The sequence below is a fragment of the Rutilus rutilus genome (genome assembly GCF_951802725.1).
Source record: "Rutilus rutilus genome assembly, chromosome: 6".
Lineage (NCBI taxonomy): Eukaryota > Metazoa > Chordata > Actinopteri > Cypriniformes > Leuciscidae > Rutilus > Rutilus rutilus.
Window position 1 is genome coordinate 39,011,493 of NC_140214.1, and position 22,302 is coordinate 39,033,794.

Here is a 22,302-nt window from a genome sequence, read left to right on the forward strand (position 1 = left end):
ATGATATCAAGAGGTGGATGACAAATAATTTTCTGCAGCTAAATGAGGATAAAACAGAGGTTTTAATTCTAGGTTGTCTGGCAGATTCCTCTCCTGCTCTGAAAGCCCAGTCAGGTCCTCTCTCAACAAATGTATGCAAACAAATCAAAAACCTTGGAGTGATCTTTGACTATTCACTATTTTTTTGCGGTTATTAGAGGATGCTTTTTCCATTTAAGATCTATTGCAAAGTTGAAGAACCTTCTTTCAAGCAAAGATTTAGAACAGGGGTCTTCAACTAAAATTGCTTGAGATCCAGTAAATTAACCCTCCTCCCCAGCCGAGGTCCGCCGGACAATTATACACCTAAAAATACGAATTGATGGGTTTTACCAGACTAAAGAAATGAGTGTAGATAACATTTTTTCTTTATTGAACAAAATATAATGTTATGGATAAACATGTCTTTTCTTATGTATAAGCAGACATAAGTAATCCTTCACAAAACTGATCTCATTTTAATGCTGTTCTGTTATGTCCTTCAAAAATATGATAAAGGAAACTGTGCAAAATGCCTTCATCTCTAAATTTGCACTGAACATGCATTAATTTCAACATTAACAACTTAAAAGGAAAACTAAAGTGTGTTTTTTTTTTTCGGCCGAGAAAAAACTGAAATTAACAATCACAATTAATGAACGCAAACCTCCCTGTTCAAATAAATCAGAAATCTCATATCCCATTTTATCTTCATTTACATGTATTGTCTCTACTTAACTAAATGTATATAATGTTGAACACTGCTCTCTTCTGTGCTTCAAGTTGCATTGGTAAAAGATAACCAGCAATATCATTAAGAAACACAAACAGGCAAAAATAGTGCCACCAGTGTTGGAAAAATGAAAAAGTTCAAGAAACCCTTTATCTCTTATTTTGTACTGTTCCTTTAAGTCCATAAAAATGTAAATAACCTCTTATGAAATTTAAATAAAATTGTCTAAAATCCACTGTATACTCAGTGAACACTAATATGATCTTTCGTAGAAGTCGCGAGGCTACACATTCAAGTAACTCGTTCTGAATTTCCGCATTCATTAGTCTGGCGTTTTTTGGTATCTCCTGGAGACGATTTTGCACGTTTGGGTCATGCTTGGCAATTAAGTTAAACAGTTCCAAAAAATTGCCCTTATTTAAAGGTGCTCTAAGCGATGCCACGTGTTTTTTAGGCCAAAACATTTTTTGTCACATACAGTAAACATCTCCTCACTATCCGCTAGCTGCCTGTTCCCTGAACACACTGTAAAAAAATGCGGTCTCTGTAGACACCACAGGCTCCACAAACAGCAAGAAATACAAACTGGTCTCACCCGTACCATGAAACACAGCAAACAGTGCTCCAGCCAATTACCGACAAGATGTATTTGAGGGTGGGGTTTGTGGGGTTAGTGTGCGTACACATGAAGTGGGTGTGGAGCGTGTGGAGGAGAGAGAAGCATGAAGAGGGATGTTTGAATTATGGCCGAAACACGACCAAAGAGACGACGATCCGAATTGCAAAGAAGAGGGACGAGGATAAGGAACGCGCGAAGTACCGAATTTACATCAGAAAACCTTTTGAAAGGTGGCGAGTACTCCGCCGGCAGAAAGGCTTACGATCTGACATTCAGTTGCTCTGTTTTTGCAGAACAGGTAAATCCATATTTCTTTCTAAACTGACGTTCATATTTGCCAAACCAACACAAGGATGTAATTAGCTAGAACTATGCAGTCAGCGTAACTTTGGTGAATACAATATGTAACTTATGTTTCTAGCAGCTAGCGATAAATCGCTAATTTATTGTATTGTATGATCAAGCAAATTCACAGTAGGGCGACAATTTATGTGAATGATTGTATTCATCCACTGCTGTTATGAATTTGAATGTTCATAGGCTGTTGACAACTTTGATTAAATTTGTTTACGACGCCGTCGTTGTTTATGCTCACTGGGAAACGCGAAGCTAACGTTATCTTGTTATTATTGCGTCCTTGTATGGGAGCTATAGTTATAACCTCAGATGGCGAAACGATTTTAAGATAATGTTTCTCTTTTTCTGCAATATATAAAACCCTTTATCTAACTTGGCGACATTACACATTGAATGAAGCAGTAGCGGCTTGTCAATAGAGGGCGCTGGGGCGCCGTCCCCATCAAAATTCCTGAAATATACATGTATACAAAAATGATATAAAATTGAAATAAAAATAAAAAATAAAATAGTTTACTCATACAATGTAAGTAGTAAGAGCCTCAGCATTTAATAAAAACTGGCTTTAATCGGTTAACTACTTTCTTTATTATGTTTTTCAATAAGTTTCATGCGGTTTCATGTGAGAGGGACACCGGACAAATGGATGTCTATGGAGTCTTTAAATTTTCGGCAGCATGTGACCTGAAGCTGGTCTCTAATTGGTTTCTTAAAGATTCTCCTCTGGACGCAGGTCGCTGCGTCCCTGGCGAATCAGAATTGGATACATGTTATTTTATCCAATCTGATTGGTTCTCGTCACCTGCCATTCAACTCAACCCTCTTTGCGACACCGGCGACACCGTCATGGGCCTTTCACAGAGGACGCAGTATGCGCGGCGCTTGCCGCTGGGTTCAGCGTTGCCCTTCAGATACAATGCGAAAAAACGTACTCGGTTACTAACATAACCTTGGTTCTTTCTAGAAGAGGGAACGAGTACTGCGTTTGTAAAACGCACCGGGAAAAGACCTCTTTTCACGAAATACTGAAGCCAAAAAATTATCCTTAATTTTGTATTATTGTAAAGCGCATTGCAGCAGCACGCGGCCATAGGCGAGACGAGGCCTGAGGTGACGTCAGGCCAATGAGGGCGCTTTGCGCCCTCTGTGCCACTTCCCGCCGAAAGGGGTGTGGCTTAGCCCTATAAAGGGAGCTCGAGAAGGCTGATCCACTGATTTTTTCATCGCCGAAGCGAACCAGAGTGGATCGCACGCATGGCAGGGAACGCAGTACTCGTTCCCTCTTCTAGAGAGAACCGAGGTTATGTTAGTAACCGAGTACGTTCTCTTACGAGAGGTCTCTCGTACTGCGTTTGTAAAACCCATTGTAAAACGCTGTGCGTGCTGGGATCAGACACTAATAAACCTGGAAGCGAAGCCCAGGATTTAAAGTGCACAATCACCAGAGGGACTCACAGAGAGTCTTGGAACAGGAAGGGGGGGGTTCCCTCTGTCCACATATAGCAGCGTCCGCAGACGCAATAACGTGACATCACATAGACAAGGCGGGTAGCCTGACTAATGTGGAAAAATGCGGGTCTTACGCCATACTGCCCATAGTATATTAGTTGGCCGCGCACAGCGCTCACGATTTCAGCGTCGTAATCAGACAGAACTGATTCGTTAGACCGACAGTAGCTTAGCCTGCAAGGCGGCAACCTCAAGGTTATACAACCTTATGAATGTAGACGGCGAGGCCCAGCCCGTCGCCATATATATGTCTTGTAAGGAAATCCCGCTAGACCAAGCCCACGAAGAGGCGACGCCTCTCGTGGAGTGCGCTTTGACACCCAACGGGCACTGTAGGCCCTTGGCAGTGTAAGCCAGCGCTATGGCGTCAACTATCCATCTGGATAGGCTTTGTTTCGAAACAGCCAGTCCCTTTGGAATGTCCACTGAACGAGACAAATAGCTGCTCAGTCTGTCGAAAAACAGACGAGCGAGACACATAAGCTCTTAACGCCCTTACTGGACAAAGAACGCTTGCGTCTCCTTCCTCGCCCGACACCGGCAGTGCAGACAGGGAAATGAGCTGAGCCCGAAACGGTGTGTTGAGGGATTTTGGAACGTAACCATGCTTAGGTTTGAGTATGACTCTTGAGTCGTTTGGCCCAAACTCCAAGCACGCCGCACTCACAGAGAGCGCGTGCAGGTCACCCACACGCTTCACTGAAGCGAGAGCCAGCAAAAACACTGCTTTGAAGACAGATGTTTGAGGCTAATCGTTTGGATGGGCTCGAAAGGATCACCTTTCATGGCTTCCAAAACTGTAGAGAGGTCCCACATAGGGACTGAAGGATCTGCATGAAAAGTGGGATTTTCGACAGTTACCGGCGCTGTAGATTGTCGTGGAAGTTCAGGTTTACGACTGCAAACGGCAATTTACAGGCAACACTGCAAACTGTCGGAAATTGTCGGAAATTGACGTGGGACTTGCTTGCCCCGTGACCCCCCTCCCTCTAATGCTTTAACATGTAAATGAGACTGCTGTGAGCTTTACAAATGCAAATGAGGGTAGCAGGGGGAGTTTTATCCCAGGTGACTCAAAGGTATTAACTTAATTCTAAAAAAAATACAATATTTATTTATAACGCAAAATTAAAAACAGCCAAGGCTGACCAAAGTGCTGTACAGGGCAATAGATAAAATGCAGGGCAGAAACAGGACAATTAAAAAAAAAAACAATAGTTGTGTCAAGGGGTATTAAAAGTTTTCAAGGATGTTTTGAAGATGGAAATTGAGGGAGCTAGTCTGATATAGAGGGGTAGACTGTTCCAAAGTTTTGGGCCTGCAGTTGCAAAAGTGCAGTCGCCTCGTTTTTTAAGTCTGGATCTGGGCACGATGAGAAGACAGTGATCACTGGATCTCAAAGTACGAGATGGAGTGTACGGGCAGAGGAGATTGGTCAGATATTGGGGGGCCGGTTTGTTAAGAGCTTTATACACAAATAGTAAAATTTTAAAATCAATTCTGAATGTGACAGGTAGCCAGTGGAGTTTGAATAAAATAGGGGTGATCGACTCATATTTGCGTGTCCCGGTGAGAAGTCTAGCCGCTGCGTTTTGAACTAGCTGTAGACGAGAGAGAGAGGCCTGAGATAGCCCAAAATAAAGTGAGTTACAATAGTCTAAGGCCATCCTTAAAAATATTCTTGTTTGCCGTAACCCGACCGACCCTGTCAATTTAGTAGCCTACCGACCCAATTATTTATTTTTTCCCCCTTTTAGTCCGACCGACTTGCCGGCTGAAACTTGTGTTAAGACCGACCGCTTTTTTGTAACTCTTCAAACAACTAATATAAATGCAATAAAATAATATTAGTTATTAAGTATTGTGAATATAAATTCCGTAGGCCTGCATACAAACATAAGCTATAGCAGTGTGATTTTTATTTCAAAATAAGAGATTTTTGTTTAACAGTAACACCAGTGACACAACTCCAGGGGACCACTACTTTCATTATAAATTTTATAATATGTATTCTGCATTTTTTTTATATATATCATTTACATAATATATTTGATAGTTATGTATACATTATTGTATTTTAAATGGTGTAAAAATCTGTTATTGACCTCAAAATAAAGCATTTTCCCTCTGTACATGACTGGGGACGAGCACTTCTGTGGTGCTTGAAATTCTATATAATTCATAAAAATCAAATATTGCCACATTGATGGCTCAAGAGGGTGTAATTGTTCAAATAACATATTGTTTTATTTTAAAATGTAAAGAAATTGTAACCCTAAAGTGTTTTTTAAGTGTAATATTTCTGTAAAGGCTAGGGACAGAAAAATTGACATTTTCATAGAATGACCCTCTTACATTTTAGCTTAAATTGATATATTTAATGAAAGTAGCTAGATTAGTTACTATGTGTCATTAGCAATAGCCAATGTTATGTAAAAAAGACACAAAACCATTTATTTCAACAATTAATTTCAATCAGGCTTTGCCACAAAGGTAAAATGTTCATTCCATGCAAACAGCATCACAATCTCTTAGAGCCCAACCACTGTGCATAATACAACACTAACAGAAGATTGTATTTGACTCATGCTGCATACACATACGCAATGACAAGAATTATGCCTACTGTACATATAGAGTTACAACTACGATTAGAGTTGTTTACATAAAATGTACCTCGTTTCTATTTTGCATTAAAAATGTTTGTGGCCCCTTTAAGAAATCCCTCTCTTCTCGCGATACTATTCACTTGTGCTGGACGCGTGCGCGCGACCAGAGAACGGCAGCCATTTTTCATTGTTCAGGAGAGCTCCATGACGGTGCGTGCATCGATCGGATTCTGTGTTATACGTTCTTCTTTCTTGGTAAATATTACTCCAATATCTTTAATATGCACAAATAAGGTGTGAAGCGAAGTTAAAAGAACATTTGATGTGTACATTTTTGTTTATAGATTTATTTGGAGCGCATGTGTGACGATCGAGTGAACCTCGTGGTGATCGGACGGTAAAGGATTGGGTATGTACGTTTTATGGTTTATGGGGGAAATTAGTGATGGCATGTTTATTTGATAAATCTGTTAATGAGTTGAATCTATATTCTGTGATTATACAGTATAACTTTATGGTTAAATGCATATTTCTGGTTCCGCATGGCATGATTAAACGTGGGTTGTGGCTTTGTTTAAGTGCTTTTATTTCTCTTGTAACTTAGGCTACAATTAAATACGATAACACAAACTGGAATATGGCAGTGGCTGAGGTAACTTAGGCCTAACATATTTTGGTTTGGAGAAATCAATTTAAATCTGACCAGTTGCAGTGTATTACACTGCATTTCAGTTTGAATAGGGTATATGTCGAACGTCGCATGACGAAACCGGAAACCTGGTCTCATCGCATCCGCTTGTCATAGAAAGTGTTAACAGCCGTATGAACTGACGCCGATATCTATGGAATTTTAAGGTAATCAGCTAACCTACCTATCTCACTTTGTTATTGCGTTTTATTCTATTTAAATATCTAAACGTTAGTGTGAAGATTTTTTTTTTTTTTTTACTTTTAAATATCGATCTTCACATGCGAGGGACATTGGTTATGATCATCTTTGCTCGCTCCTTTTAAGTTATCTTGAGTAAAACAGTAAAAAAATGCAAGAAGCACATACAAAAGACCTGAACCGGAAGCGATGCGTTCTGTTTTCCGGTTTCGTAATGCGACGTTCGACATATACCCTATTAAGTATTCTGTGGATTTGGGCATTGATCCACTGGTTAAGCTTTTTGTGACATTTGATTGTCATCTTCAAATTTACTGTAAACTGTTTCTACAATTTCTTTCTTTTTTTTTGTTCTTTTTTTTTTTTTTTAACTAGTGAAATCTATTTTTTTTTCTTGTGAAATCTCTTCGAACAAGGCAAACTTTTTTCTTAATCAGACTTTTATCTGTTTAATTGTGCTTCCATTGACCGCTGTCACTTATTTTAAACAGCAGTCAGAATAAAACCCCAATTTCAAAAAGCATAGTTTGCTTCCGGTGTGTATTTCTTCAATTTCACCCGGTTGCATTTTTTCTCCTTTGTTTAATTTTACTGTGACTTATGTTGTTCTTATTAATTTTACTGTGACTTATGTTGTTCTTATTAAAATCACTCTCAATTAATTGTTTTCCAGCTGCCTTTAAGACATATTACACGACAGTGCGCAGGAGCTTCAGGTACAAACAACCAGATCTTGCATTGCAGGCGGAAGCTGTGGTGAATTCAGCTCGGAGTCGAGCGAGAAGAAAGACGGTAAGATTTATTAGATTAGATTCGTTTTTGGTCAATGTGACTATTTTTCAGGTGCATTAATAGATGTGTGTTGTCCATACGCAGTGCATTGGGCAGTACTGATTGTCTTTATTGGTTTTAACAGCTGCTAAAAGCGAGACAGAGTGTGCTAGCTGAGGATAAGGTGGGCCTTCGGAAGTGTGCTACCATAGACCTGATGTCTGATGAGGAAGGTGTGTGGGGTGTCTGGATGGATTGTGCGACCTCCGTCCTGTCGCAGCCAGGAGCTCACAGAGCTCTGTGCTACGCTGCAGTTGAGATTAGAGTCGACTCCAAAGTACAGGGCAACGCACCACAGACGTCTGCAAAATGGACCGAATTCAGACAGAATGCCGCTAGTTACCTGCAGCTGTATTTTGTCAGGCCTTGTGAAATGTAAGAATATTCTGTTTTTCATGATTTCATCATAAAGCAAGAGGTCATGGGATTGATGGCTATTATTTGTTTAATAATTGTAAATAATCCTGTAATTTACAGGAAGCAGTATGCCATCTTCACAACTCTGAGACAAATTGTGGGCGCTACAAACTGGATCAAGGTAAAAAAATAAAAATAAAAGAATCTAACATTCTTTTATTTTTTTACTTTCATAAAAACTTACAAACATTTTAAAGGTAAGATTCAAAGAATATGCTTTCATTCTCTTGTATAAGAAAATAGATCCGTTATAGTTTACGATCTTAATCATACATTTTGTTTCCATAGAGTAACCTCGCCTCATAACGAGGGCGTAACCTCACATTTACTCAGAGCTATGTCTGCAAGTCCAGATTTTCATGACGCTGATCATGACGACATTGTAAGTAACTTTTACTATTTTCTCCTTGTTTCATTTTACTGTGACTTGTGTTGTTTTTATTCATATCACTCTCATTTAATTGTTTTCCAGCTGCCTGTAAGACATATTACGAGACAGTACGCAGGAGCTTCAGGTACAAACAACCAGATCTGGCATTGCAGGCTGAAGCTGTGAAGAGTTCAGCTCGGAGTCGAGCGAGAAGAAAGAGGGTAAGATTTTTAGTCAATGTGACTATTTTTCACGTGCATTAATAGATGTTTTGTGTCCATACACAGTGCATCACAGTACTGATTGTCTGTATTGGTTGTTTTTACAGCTGCTAGAAGCGAGACGGTGTGCTAGGTGAGGATGACGTGGGCATTTGGAAGTGCGCCACCATAGATCTGATGTCCGATGAAGTTCAACCACCAGCCAGGAGCTCACAGAGCTCTGTGCTACGCTGCAGTCGAGATTAGAGGCGACTCCTAAATACAGGGCAACGCACCACAGACGTTTTCAAAGTGGATCCAATTCAGAGAGAACGCCGCTAGTCACCTACAGCTCCGAAGATGTAAACAGACACTGAGCTTCCAATTTGTTGTGTGTGCAGATGATCTATGCTTTGTACATGGGTGTATATTGTTTTGTGTCTGTGCTAATAAAGCTCTTTCTTTGAATAAACAGCATGTCCCTGGCAAATTTTCCATTCCTTTATAAATTCATGTCCTTGATGGTAATAATAGTGTAGTCCATAGGTTAACAATGACATGAATATACCACAGAATAGCATATTATGAATATAAAAAAATAATTTATATATTATTATTTATGTTAATATTATAATTTTTTTAATTTTTAATGAGCAAGGGTGACCAATAGTAACAGATCTGCCAACCAATCACGAGTGATTTTTCTTGTTTAAACCACGTGGGTTCAACCAATAGTGAGTGAGGAAATTCAAGCCTTTCTCTGGCGGGAGCTGCTATTCATATGGTAATTAGAGCCATTCACACCTCCGGCGCGAGCGCTCTGCATACGTCATGGTTCGTTTCCGACAATATTCGGCACAGACGAACGCGACGTTCACAGGCTGTAAATTGTCGTTAACTGCCGAAAATTAGGGAGATTTGCGGCCGTTTACGGGGTCGGAAATCCCAATTTTCATGCAGTGGGAGGTCTGGGAGGATTCAGCCTCCTAGCTCCCCTGAGGAAGCGGATGACTAAATCGTTTCTTCCTATTGACTGACCGAGCGTTGTGTTAGAGAACGCTGCGATAGCCGCCACATAGACTTTGAGCGTGGAAGGGGCTCTGCCCTTATCCAACAGCTTTTGCAGGAAGGAGAGAACCTCCGTCACCCCACAGTCGGAGGGTGAGAAACCCCGAGCTGTGCACCAGCTGGAGAATACGACCACTTCGAGGCGTAGAGACGTCTGGTAGACGGAGCTCTAGCCTGAGTGATAGTGTTCAGGGGCCGGTTGCACCAGCTGTGCGTAAGTTATAACTTAGCCTAGTTCTGACGTAAATGGACACTAAGTTACGACTTACGCACTTCTAAATATTTTTGCGTTGCACCATTAAACTTAGTTGAAGCGTAACTCTACGTATAAACTAAATATTTACGGCAGCCTCCGATCAGGAGTAATGGATGGAATAAAATATCAGACAGACTGAACTGCATCAATAAGCTGTTCTTTTACCTGACAGACTTAAATTCTTTAGATATGATTATGCTGACATTTACACTCGCTTACATTTTAAGATAGAGAACATTATAATGTGAATAGATCACTTTGTTAGCGGCTATCTTTAACACGAACCCATCCTAAACAGCACGCCGCTGTGTGCATTGGTCCATGTTGTGCATGTCAAATATCAGTCATAATCAATAAACGTAATTTCTTTTTTTTCTTTTTTTTGTATCAATATTTATTTATTGATCCTTATTAATTTAATTTCAAATACAGTTTCTGAATGTTATGTACATATAAAAAAAACACTTATGCTATTCATGATCACGTATCGTATTTAATGGAATTACATTTTAACCGTTAGTAACGTGAGGCAAAAGAATGAAGGATAAACTGAAAATTCACGGCATTTCAACACAACTTCTGCTCATGTATTTGAAGGCTGCTATTGGATCATCGAGGCTAAACGTCATATTATGCGACTACGCATTACTTTACGGGGAGCTTACGACCTACTAGCTACGTTCTGCCTTACGAACAAATGGTGCAACGGAATAAAGTTTAGAGTTAGTTACAAACTAGCTAGTAGTTACTAAGCCTCTAGTGTGGACTTTACGTTCCAATTTAAGAAATAATTTACGAACGGCTGGTGCAACCCTACCCAGCACTCCCACTGAGAGATCAGCGGGTACCCGTTGAGCGCCCACACGTGGAGGGACCACAATTCCGGGTGAGGGTGCCAAATCGAACCCCTGGCCTGAGAGAGGAGGTCCCTCCTCAATGGCACTGGCCATGGGGCAGTGTCTGCTAACTGCATCAGAACTCGGAACCAAGGTTGGTTCTCCCAGAGCGGTGCTACAAGCAGCACTGAGCATTTTGTTTCCCTGATCTGTTCTATCACCTGAGGCAGGAGTGAGACGGGGGGAAAGGCGTAGAGCGGAAAGGCGTAGAGCGTTCCGCCAGCCTGTAAGTTTCGGGATCTGAGACCGCCCTGGCGATTTATGTAGGACACCACAGACATATTGTCCGAGCGGACTAGGACGTGGTGTCCTTTTATTTGGGGAGCGCGTTGTCCACTGCCAGCATTTCTAGGCAGTTGATATGTTGGAGCTTCTCCAGTTCTGACCACTGGCCAAAGAACGGTCTGCCCTCGAGCAGCGCTCCCCATCCCGAGGTGGAGGCGTCTATCGACACCACTTTCACTCTCGAGGAAGTCCCCAGGCTTACACCTGACTGGTACCAGTCGCTTGCTTTCCAAGGTTTCAGAGCTGTAACACAACTCTGATTGACCTTGAGACGCAGCTGACCGGATTCCCATGCTCTGCGCGGTACCCGCGCCATCAACCAGAACTGCAGAGGGCGCATGCGGAGCAGGCCCAGCTGAAGAACTGCTGATGCTGAGGCCATAAGACCGAGCATCCGTTGAAATGTTTTGAGCGTGATGGTCGCGCCGCAGCGGAAAAAGCGCGCTGCGCACTGAATGTCTAGCACGCGCTGTGGTGACAGACGCACTATCATAGACTGTGATAAAATGGTCCTGTGCTCCACGAGCTCTGATCGTGATTGAGCTAGAATCAGCCAGTCGTCCAAATAATTCAGCACTCGCATGCCTCGGAGTCTGAGAGGCGCGAGCGCTGCGTCCATGCACCTCGTAAATGTACGGGGTGCTAGGGACAAGCCGAATGGCAGGACTGTGTACTGGTATGCCTGGCCCTCGAAGGCGAATCTCAAGTATCGCCTGTGACGTGACGCTATTTGTATTTGAAAATACGCGTCCTTCAGATCTATCGACATAAACCAGTCTCCTCGGCGAATGTGCGCGAGGATTTTTCTGGTCGTGAGCATTTTGAAACTGCGTTTCGCCAATGCTTTGTTCAGCTGTCTTAGATCCAGTATGGGTCTGAGACCCCCGTCTTTTTTGGGAACCAGGAAGTATCTGCTGTACAGCCCCCCTTCGCTTTGAGCTTGAGATAAAGGCTCTATAGCCCCTTTGCTCAACAGTTTTGATATTTCTGAACGAAGTAGGTGCTACTTCCGAATTCACCGTAGTTTCGACTCGCGCTGTGAAGCGGCGAGGGCGGCGACAAAACTGTAGCCAAAAATGTCTAGCACCCAGTCCGAAACCCCTGGAAGCACTGCCCATGCATCTGCATGGTAGGCTAGGGGTTGGATGCGAAGCGCGCTCTGGTCGCTGGGCGACAGAAGTGCTTCGGTGTGCGGTAACATAGGCGTTATGCCTGTGACATTTGAGGCGGGGAGCGCGCTGATCACAGCGGGCAGAGTGCTTGCGCTCAACCCTGCTACGGTGCTTAGCCGAGTGAGGGAGGGCTAAGCGAGTCCCGTAGGACTCATGATGTCTGTGAGTAAGTGTGGGCGCGGTGGAGCGGGCACATTTACGGCAGTGGGCGCGCTGTCTGCCTGAGCAGAGCAAGCGCGCACAGGTTTCGTTTTTACAGAAACCGTGTGACATGCATAACACAGCGTTTGTGGGCACTGGGCAGTGGTTGGGTGCGCGATCGACCTGAGTCGATTTCATGGGCGCGAGCCCTGTGTGAAGGGCTGTGCTTGTGCGTAGGGATGGGCACTGGATAGTGGGCATCAGCTCTACATTTATAGCACCATCGGCCGTGGCCGAGACACCAGAAAATACACTCCTTACAGAATTTATCTGGATAGCTGTGAAAACAGCTTTTGTGCGCAGGCAAGCGGGCAGCTGTACGGGCTTGTGCATTGCAGAATACGCTGAGACAGTCGCAATTCCTGGAACTGAAACAGCGGTGTGCTTCGGTGAGAGTTCGGCCGCAGCGGGACTCAAACACCGGCGCTTTCCTAGGCGTGCTAGGATGTCTTCGGGGTTTCCGGTTTCACCGCAATCCTCGGCCGTGGCCCACTCGGAGCGGGGGGGCAGCTGGTCGAGCGAGAACGGGGTCTCGAGCTGCGTTCCTGTCGTCGTTGTGATGAAGCAGCGGGAGGCGGATGCTGTGGGTGAGAGCTCCGAGCGGTCGGTTTAGCACGACCCGTTGCAGAGCCGGAGCGCTTCGGGAGGAAGTGCTTGAAGGCTTGAGACGCTTTCTGAGCCTCGGCGAATCTCTCTACAAACTCGTTGACAGAGGATCCAAAGAGGCCGGCAGAAGATAGCGGGGCGTCGAGGAACGCGGCGCGCTCAGACTCAGACATCTCCGAGAGCGTCAGCCAAAGATGTCTCTCAGCAACAGTAGCGGAAGCCATACACCGTCCAATGGCCTGTGCAGCAGACTTAGTAGCGCGAAGGGACAGGTCCGAAGCGCTACGCAGGTCCGTGAGGCAGATTGCGTCAGGTCCCATCTCGTCCAGCTTTCGGAGGAGATCACCCTGGAATATCTGCAGCGTGGCTAGTGTGTGTAGTGCAGACGCAGCCTGCCCAGCGGCGGAGAAAATTCGCGCGAGCAGTGTTGACGTCGTGCGGCAGGCTTTAGATGGCAGTACCGGTTTCGTCCGCCGTCCAGCAGAGGGCGGGCAAAGATGGGTTGCTATCGCCTGTTCCACCGGCGGAAGTGAGTGGTAGCCTCTGTTTTTAGCATCGTCAAGGGTGGCGAATGCTGGTGACACAGACGAACGGGTTCGTGCTGAGAAGGGAGCGACCCAAACTTTCGCAACTTCTTTGTGAAGCTCAGGAAGAAAAGGAGCGGGCTTGGACTCAGGTGAAGAGCGCTCAACAGGAAGGAAGCAACCATCCAGCTGGGTGTGAGAAGGGAGTTCCGGGGCAGACCATGAGGCCGAGGCTCGTTACGGCCAGCGTGAGTACGTGCATCAGTTCCCTCTCGATGTTAGCTCTCTTGCTAGGTTTACGAGCAGGAAGCGCAAGATCCTCGGAGCTCACCCAATCCTCGCTGCCCAAGGCTAGCAGAGAACACGTGTCATCCTCCCCTGACGCGGCTTTAGAATCGTCCTCCTCGAATGAAGCGGCGGCAGACCGCGGCCGCTGTGCATCTGGAAGTGATTCGGGCGAAGCCGGAGAAGCAGGCGGGCGAACCGGCGAGCTCGGTCGGGCTGGAGAAGGCTCAGGGACCCGCTGAGAGCAGCGCTTTTTACGGCGTGGCAGCACAGCGGGAAGTGCAGATTCGGAGAAAAATGCTAGGCAAGTCCTCAGAGTCACCATAGGCATTAGCTCGCAGTGAGGGCAGCCACCGTCGGCGAGCGCGAGTGCTGCATGATCTTCACCCAGGCAGGAGACGCAGATGACATGGCGGTCTCCCTCGCTGAGTGGGGCTCGGCATCTTTAGAAAGACGCTAGCTCTTTTAGTAGTATGTGTCACAGGGCGAACACACACACACACACACACACACACACAAAGAACAGTTAGAAGGCTTTAGAAAAGGATATAGGCGCCGGATTGCGCAGCTGGAATGGCAGTCGAAGGCGGCGTGGGCCAGCAGCTTCTGAAGTGTCTCGTCCCGCTGAAGTGCTTTCTCAGACGGCGCGGCTTTTTCCGTGATCCAGCGATGCGTGAGCTTCGCTGAAGAGATAAAAAATCAGTGAATCAGCCTTCTCGAGCTCCCTTTATAGGGCTAAGCCACACCCCTTTCAGCGGTGCGTTTTACAAACGCAGTAAGAGAGACCTCTCGTAAGAGAACTGTTTACACACATTGCCTACCTACAAGTTACCTGACTGTTAAAACACAACTATTTTTAATGTAAATCTGTCTGTCTATGAGACGATCGTTCATACCATACGATGTCTTAATATAATTTACTTTCATCCATTTTGATTTCCGTACTTGTGTCGATCCCCCGATTCTATTGGCCTCGCTGGTAATCGTCACAGAGCGCAGCGGCAAAAGTTGAACTATTTTGAACTTTGACCACGGCGTGCGCGTGATGATGCGCAACGCTGCGCTTGCGCTTTGGCCGACGCAGCAACAAAACATGCGCGGCGCAAGCCATTGAGATGAATGGGTTTTATAGCGCAGACGCATCCTGTGTGAAAGGCCCATCACTCCGACTCCGTCAAAACCTTGCTAGGCTGATCATTTTCGTAGAGAGAATGGCAGAAGTTAAACCAAATACTGTCACTGATTTACAAATAAAAACCTTTCACAAGGCGTTCGTTGGAAGAAAAAAACGATAAAGGATCTCCGACCGGACCAACCCGATTTACAGGCCAGTGACAGAGGACGAAAATAACAACACTACAGCTTCACCCACACTTGTTATGAGAAACGGAGGTGGCTGGCTTTATTTGCTTATTTGTTAACTTATGCTGTTCAATTCATTGCATTTTAATGTTCATGTCATGTACTCAATATATAATCTAACTGTACATATCTGTTCTGTTACAGTTAGTAACTGAAGTGTAGATCACATTTGTACAATTATATGAAAAAAATAAACTCTAAAATTTCAACTTTTATCCTTTTCAGGTTTGATTCTAATCATAATGTAACATTATTTGAAAAAAACTAAATTTCAGTACAAAAAAAGCATTTTTATTGTTAGAATTGTGATTTCATAATATTTAGATATGAATCCAACTGGAAAATCTTGTGAAAAGATATCTTTCAGTTAGTCAAATAGCATATTGAGAGTGAGGAGTCACGTGCCGAAAGGAGCTCTATATAGCCATCTAGTAGCTAAAATGATAATTTTTTACTTTTAAAACTACATTTTACAAAATATGGGCAAAAAGTTTACACTAAACCATGTAAAATTATCCATGTTATACCCATGAATGAAAGTTAGAAATATGGGTCTTTTATAAAGTGAATTTTACATAAAATGCTGTTTTTTGTAAAAAGCCTATTTATTTAAATAAATATTTATTTATTTATTTATTTTTTAAATATATCATAAATCTTCCAAAAACTGCACAAATGTTGAGTAAAAACATTAATAAACAGTGTAAAATTACATTTGTAAAAAAAAAAAAAAAAACTATTATTCTGTTACAAAATTAAATGTTATTGTCTGGGGACCCCAAAGATAACTAGTGTTGTCCCAAATGAAGATTGTTAAAAGTCCGTGCCCTGACATAGACTACGTTACCCATAATGCATGTGTTCGTTTGTAGTTTTTTCGATCGCGGTTGCGCTAGGCGCTTTCACTTTGAGGTGATCCAGTGACATGAGAGCATCATTAAAGGGTAACTAAACCCCTGGTCAGAGCCTGACTCCACCCACTGGCAATATTTGAAAAATGCTAGAAAAGTGGGCAGACCCCAGCGGAGATAGAGGGGACGAACCGTGAGCGGGAGGGGGCGTGCACCTGAGAGCCACTGTCAGACTCTCTAAAATGGAGAGTGACTCACAGGGTCGCAAGACGACGTAAAGTACATGCATCTGATGAGTTTTATCGAGTTGATGTCAATAGCGCGCGCTCTCTCTAGGCATTTTCATATTTTGCCGCTATGTGAAAAAATCCAGCAAAATGCGCCGACGCGTTTGTCGACCCCAGAGGATTAACTTTAGCCTAACCATAAATTGTGATTAAAATAAATATGATCACTCACATCAAGACGCCGCTGCGGTGGTCGAGTCCATGCAGGAGGAGCAGCGTTTGGCACTGCGTCGCTTTTCAGCGCGAGCTGTGTGGAGAAGCCCATTTCCACCTCTATTGCGTTGGAAAAGCAATTCCGCGTAAAATGCAGGTTTCACACTCACGGTCTTCCAGGCCAAGTGCATGCAACCACTGGCGCCTAATTTCCAAGTCTGCTGGAAAGCTATGCAGTCCAGCAGTGCTGTTGACACTAGCAACACTACACCTACTGTACTAAATACAGATAAATCTACGCTAGCTCATCCAAGGGCGTGGTGAGCTCGTACCAAGGGAGGGCGTGGTGAGCTGGAACCTGCTTACGTCTCGCAGTACCGCTTACGTCACGCAGTACCGCAACATCCAATAGGAAAATTCAACTGCAGTAGCCACAATTCAACCTGAAGAGGGCAGCACTCAGACATTTTTACACCATATATTGTACAAGCGGGAAGGAAGTCGACCGGAAGTTGAAGCCGGCCGCGTGCCACCATCTTGTAGCAGAACTTCACCTGCTGTTAGCATCCCATTGACTCCCATTCATTTTGGCGCCACTTTGACAGCGAATAACTTTACATCTGAGGCGTTTGAAGACTCCATTTGTCCATTATTTATTTCTAAAGAAACACGACAATGTATAAAATGCTCCATTACCTTGTAGCTTATGTTATGGCCCCGTAGAAGCAGTTTTTGTAAAAGTAGGCTAACGATTGCGTCATAACCACGCGACTCTCTGTCGCACAGTAGAGAGATTACCGTATGGACGGGAGGAGAAGCTCGCGGCCAATCGGGGGGACGTGGAGGCAAAATGATAAAATAATTAATCAGAATACTTAGCAAAAGTTGCTCCTGATCCTAGCTCATGGACAGCTCCTACTCACACTCTCCTTCCGAACGTTTCGGAAGGGAATGATTCAGATTTCTCTTGGCACAGCTACTAGAAGACAGACGGGTTGCTCACGTGGTTCGTGTAACGCTTTGCTCTGTTTGAGTCTGCGTGTCAGGAAAGGAAGTGCTAAGAAATCGCTGAAAACGGGCTTCACTTGTCTCAATTGAGATCCAATGAGATGGCTCTGTCCACTTCTTATACTGTCTATGATATTGTAGAATTAAAACACTTTATACCCAAATGTCAAAAAAGTTACTCGAATCAATGAACAGCACTAATAAAGCCCCATTCTTACAGATCATTAACTAAAAAAAGTTGGTTTAGGGTTTAGTTACCCTTTAATGGTGCAGAAAATTGCCATCCTTTGTTAATCCTGCGCTAATCTTGTGTGTATGAGTGCTGTGTGTGTGTTAATCTTTATCACCAGTGGGAGGCAGCAATGCACTATAAGTGCCTAGTCTGCCGGAAAGGAATAGAAGAAGAAGAATACACTGTTAAAGAAGCAATCACTGCAGCGCTCTCTTTTATTTTCTTCTTTATTCTTTTTTAATCTTTTTGTACTTCTTCTTCAGGTAACTTAAACACTTCGGTCTTGAGTAGTAACACTGTTTAATGCAATACTGATGAGTTGTACACAACTTGTACGGATTGAAAGCAGTTTATTTTAGTGTAGTGATAGTGTGTCATGTGTTAGCATTTCTGAGCACATGGTTAGCATGGATGCCTCGCGATTAGCGCCTTAGCCCGCTATACACGAGAGAGAGTAATTTATGTCAACATTGTTTGAATATAAGAGTTTATTAAGTTGTTTCAGTTTTATGAGTTATCTGAAACTTGCACATTTGGGTAATTAACTCCTTCATGTCTGTGAATTGAGTTATGCATTTCAATAGTTTTTATCCATCTTGTAAGTGACTTTATTGTAGGAAATACATTGGACAATGGAGTTAATCATTGGTCAGACATGAGCATGTAATATATCTCAGCTGCATTGTTGTCATAAATTTCATACTGTCATTTAGTGGGTTTGGGTAAATATTTAGTCTGAAAATGTGTTTTCTCTTTGTAAAGAACAAGTGTTTCTGTGTGATGAGACATGCTTGAAGTTACTTATTTACAGCTAGTCATTACTCTGTAAGAGAAGTATGCACTGCTAATGTAATGTACTGAGCATCTGTTATACATATGTTTTTATTATTTGTGATTCAGATTCAATACACTGTTAAAGAAGCAATCACTGCAGCGCTCTCTTTTATTTTCTTCTTTATTCTTCTTTAATCTTTTTGTACTTCTTCAGAGGTACTACATGTGCGTCCTTAAGATGTAAGTATGTTTTTTTTGCATAATTGACGCGTTTATTGCAGAGTTATTAGTTCAGGTGGCGAAGTTGTTATACTCGTGTTATTCCCTAGTAGCCTACTGTTATACTGCGGCCGCTACAGCGCTCTACATGTGCTTCTAGAGTAGCCATCTACTGTATATACTTTAGTTATTGCCTTGCAAATAACTGCAAATATTATATTTAATTTATAGTTCGCCTGTTTTTTGGCACTTTTTCAATATTTGGAAATGTATGGCATTTATGCAAGTTTATTTATAGTGTTAGAGCTCCCACTAGTGGATTTTTGGTTGTACTGCGGGTGATCTTTTTTTATTAATATGATGTTTATTAATATACATTTTATTGTATTTGTTTCAGATAACCACACACACACACACACACACACACACACCTATTTGTTACCTTTAAACCATCATCATCTCCATGTACCTGACTCCTCCTTAATAAATTCTCAAAACTGCACCATTGGATTTGCCTATTCCTTCTAACCGAGGAAGACTCAGTTGACGAGCAATCCATAATCAGCCGCAGCCGCACACGGTCTCTCACAAAGATAATCAGAGGGTTAAATACACCCCCCCCCCCCCCCCCCCCCCCCCCCCCCACACACACACACACACACACACACACAAAAAAGCGCATCCTTTTCTTCCAAATCCTGTGACATCTCAGTGCAAATTGTTAGACGAGCACTTCGCAAAGAAAGAGTTTTTAGCATGACAAAATCCCCTTGCCTTTCCTTTTCCAAATATTGCGTTGCGGTTTTTTTGCAAGTGGTACATTCTTGCACGGTGGCTGACGCACAGAAGCTCGGGGAAAACACGGTTTGTCAAACCATTCGCATGGTCGCTCTGCAGGAGTACATGAATAGTTTCATTAATAGTGTTTCCTGGACATTTATCGACCATGCCCATAAAAGAGGGCTTTTATAAAATTGCCGGTAAGATATATTGATAGGGTGACATCACATGAACACCTTTTTTTTTTTTTTTTTTTTTAAAGCAAATTTCACAAATGTACTATACAATACATGTTAAGAATTATTTTTATTATTATTCTGTTAATCTTATGATAGGATTCCCTAGAGTATTTTGCTCCAATCTCCACTGCTCTAGGGGAACATGAGGCAGATTATGTTAGGAAGTCCTATCACAGCCTTAATGTTCAGGTAGAGATGATGTGAATATGTGAGATGATTATTTTCTGTGATATGAATCTTTAAATTAATAGTAACTTTAACAGATATAACAATGATCTACTAAACATTTCATCTGCAGATGACTTGTGGTCATGAACATATGATCAAGTTTGGATGCCAAATGGCCTGGCTCCAGTGCTTGTCTCACAAATTTTCCGTGAATCTGTGTTGTGTCAGCGCTTTGAGAAAAACAAGTTAAATTTGGTACAGTACAAAACACTTAATTTGAACTGAGCTAGAAAAACCTACACAATAACCCCCTATTATGACCCTCAGACAGGGCCACAGCACCGCTTCAATGTGGCCCTCAGTAAAACCAGAGTGAAGATAGAGATGACCTTTGGCATCCTAAAGGCACATTTCAACGGTGTTCGGCCCTTAAGAGTCACCAGAGCGGGCATCACAGATAGTGGCTGTACTGTATGTGCCATTCTGCACATTATAGCCACCAGTAGAAAGGAGCGAGAAACACCACAAAACCAGCTTCTCCCCGATGAAACTGACCCGATCACACTTGACCACCCAGCTGGTGCAGATGTAGATGCAATCACCATACAATATTACACTTAATAAAAGCACATTGAAACTGCAGATAAGTCTCAAACTGTTTTATTGGTTTTGTGGGATGGGAGGGAGAAAGAGAGCAAGACAAAGTTGCATTAATAAATATTCATAATAGAGTTTTACTTGATTAAATAAGTTCACATACTGAGATCAGTTTTGTCCAGCTGTTTGATCTCCAATTTTTTTATTTTTTTTTGAGCCTCCTCAGCTCACAGTCCAGCTCCTTTAGTGAACAGTCTTCGAGTCTCCTTTAGTGAACAGTCTAGTTCAAGTCTCCTTTAGTGTGCAGTCTAGTTCAAGACCCTTTTAGTACAGGGCCCTGACTGAGTCTGTTTCCACCTGAAACATAATTCCACCACAAACATGATCATTACAAGTTTTCTGGAGGTCATCAAATCACAAAAAGTTCCTTGACTTCCTACAAACACAGGACTGACTGTAATTTATGTCAAGGGTTTTAAATCCTTACCTTGTTCACATTTCTTCTGAAGCCCATTGAGGTAGAGGCCTCAGTTTCTGGGGCAGGTTGTGAAAAATCCTACAATAAAAGAGATGTGTAAGGGCCAGTCCCTTTTTTATGCCACACATTCAAATGTTTGCCATAATAAAAAGCCCAGTGCATTCACATCAGCAACTGTCTGAGAACACACAGACTGAATGTCTTCATTTCCTCCACACTAATAAATAAAAATAGGCCAATGTAAACATAACTGGGAGACTGTGTATGTGTGCTGGCTTCAACAGGGACACTGCATTTCCCTCTACTGCAGAACATACAGTCAGCCATATTTAAAACTTAAAAAAGTAGTAATAACACACGTACCCAGTGTTACTTGCTTAGAGGAGCCAGCACCAGGGTCAGATTGTACAGCACCTGTAATCCCATCCATAATCGGCCATCCCTTATTGCCTACTCAGAGCCAACTCCTCCGCCAGTGTATTCTGGTTTGTATTCTCTTTATTTCTGTTTGCTGCAAACAAGTGTTTGTGATAAAATGTTCACTGTAGATTTAAAAATCATCGGTATCATGTGTCAGACAGAGAGAAACAAGCATATAAGAATAAGGCTACATGAGAGGTCTTCAGTCCAGATTTCTCTGTTCCCCATTCTTTATCTTCTCATCCCATCATGCTAGATGTAAATGGTTTCTCTGGCTTTATGTTTCTCTGCCATTAAGTTTCTCATGCCTCTGTTTCTCATACGCCTCTGTTTCTCATACCTATACCCTTGTTTCTCATGCCATATGCCTTAAGATAGAGCTTATATACATTACAGAGCAGCTTCCTTTTAAGGTAACAAAGTATGTTGCTTAAGCTTTAAAAATGGAACGTATATGTCATACGAACACATGGCACAATTCACTTCCATATTAAGAAACTTATCTCTGTTGTTTACATCTGCATCAGTTGAAAACATGTTCATTGTACACACCGTCAACAAAATATAGCTCAACCACCTGTCTCATGTGACATGATCTTCACATGGTTCATGCTATCTATAGTCTCCTCATGCACTGAACACATGCATAACTCTGGCTTGACAAAATACATTATGAAATTATGAATAAAGAAAAATAATACAAATACATAACATTAAACAGTAAATTTTTAGTCTTCATTCACAAAAATAATAAAAGGTTGTGGTAAATACTCACCACTTTGAATTATATTTTTATATTTTGTCTTTATCTGCTGCCCAGAACATTTGGAGTTGGGTTGCATCTAAAAATCAATGAATATTAATCTTAGTACATACATGCACATTTTTA

The 22,302-nt window shown here is 42.6% G+C and overlaps 1 protein-coding gene and 1 long non-coding RNA gene across 2 annotated transcripts; one reads left to right on the plus strand and one right to left on the minus strand.

Moving 5' to 3' along the window:
• The first annotated feature begins 6,565 nt into the window (after positions 1-6,565).
• Positions 6,566-9,029, plus strand: LOC311292716 (uncharacterized protein). The gene is made up of 6 exons (XM_084412501.1): positions 6,566-7,526; positions 7,651-7,940; positions 8,043-8,103; positions 8,271-8,364; positions 8,455-8,573; positions 8,681-9,029. Exons 1-4 carry the CDS (start codon positions 7,365-7,367, stop codon positions 8,286-8,288), a joined length of 531 nt encoding a protein of 176 aa, XP_084268627.1. The 5' UTR covers positions 6,566-7,364; the 3' UTR covers positions 8,289-8,364; positions 8,455-8,573; positions 8,681-9,029.
• Positions 9,030-20,644: 11,615 nt separating this feature from the next.
• On the minus strand, positions 20,645-21,420 carry LOC311292706. The gene is made up of 3 exons (XR_014627783.1): positions 21,357-21,420; positions 21,003-21,071; positions 20,645-20,872 (listed from the first exon to the last, which is right to left on the minus strand). It is a non-coding gene; the product is annotated as an uncharacterized lncRNA (long non-coding RNA).
• Positions 21,421-22,302: the final 882 nt, after the last annotated feature.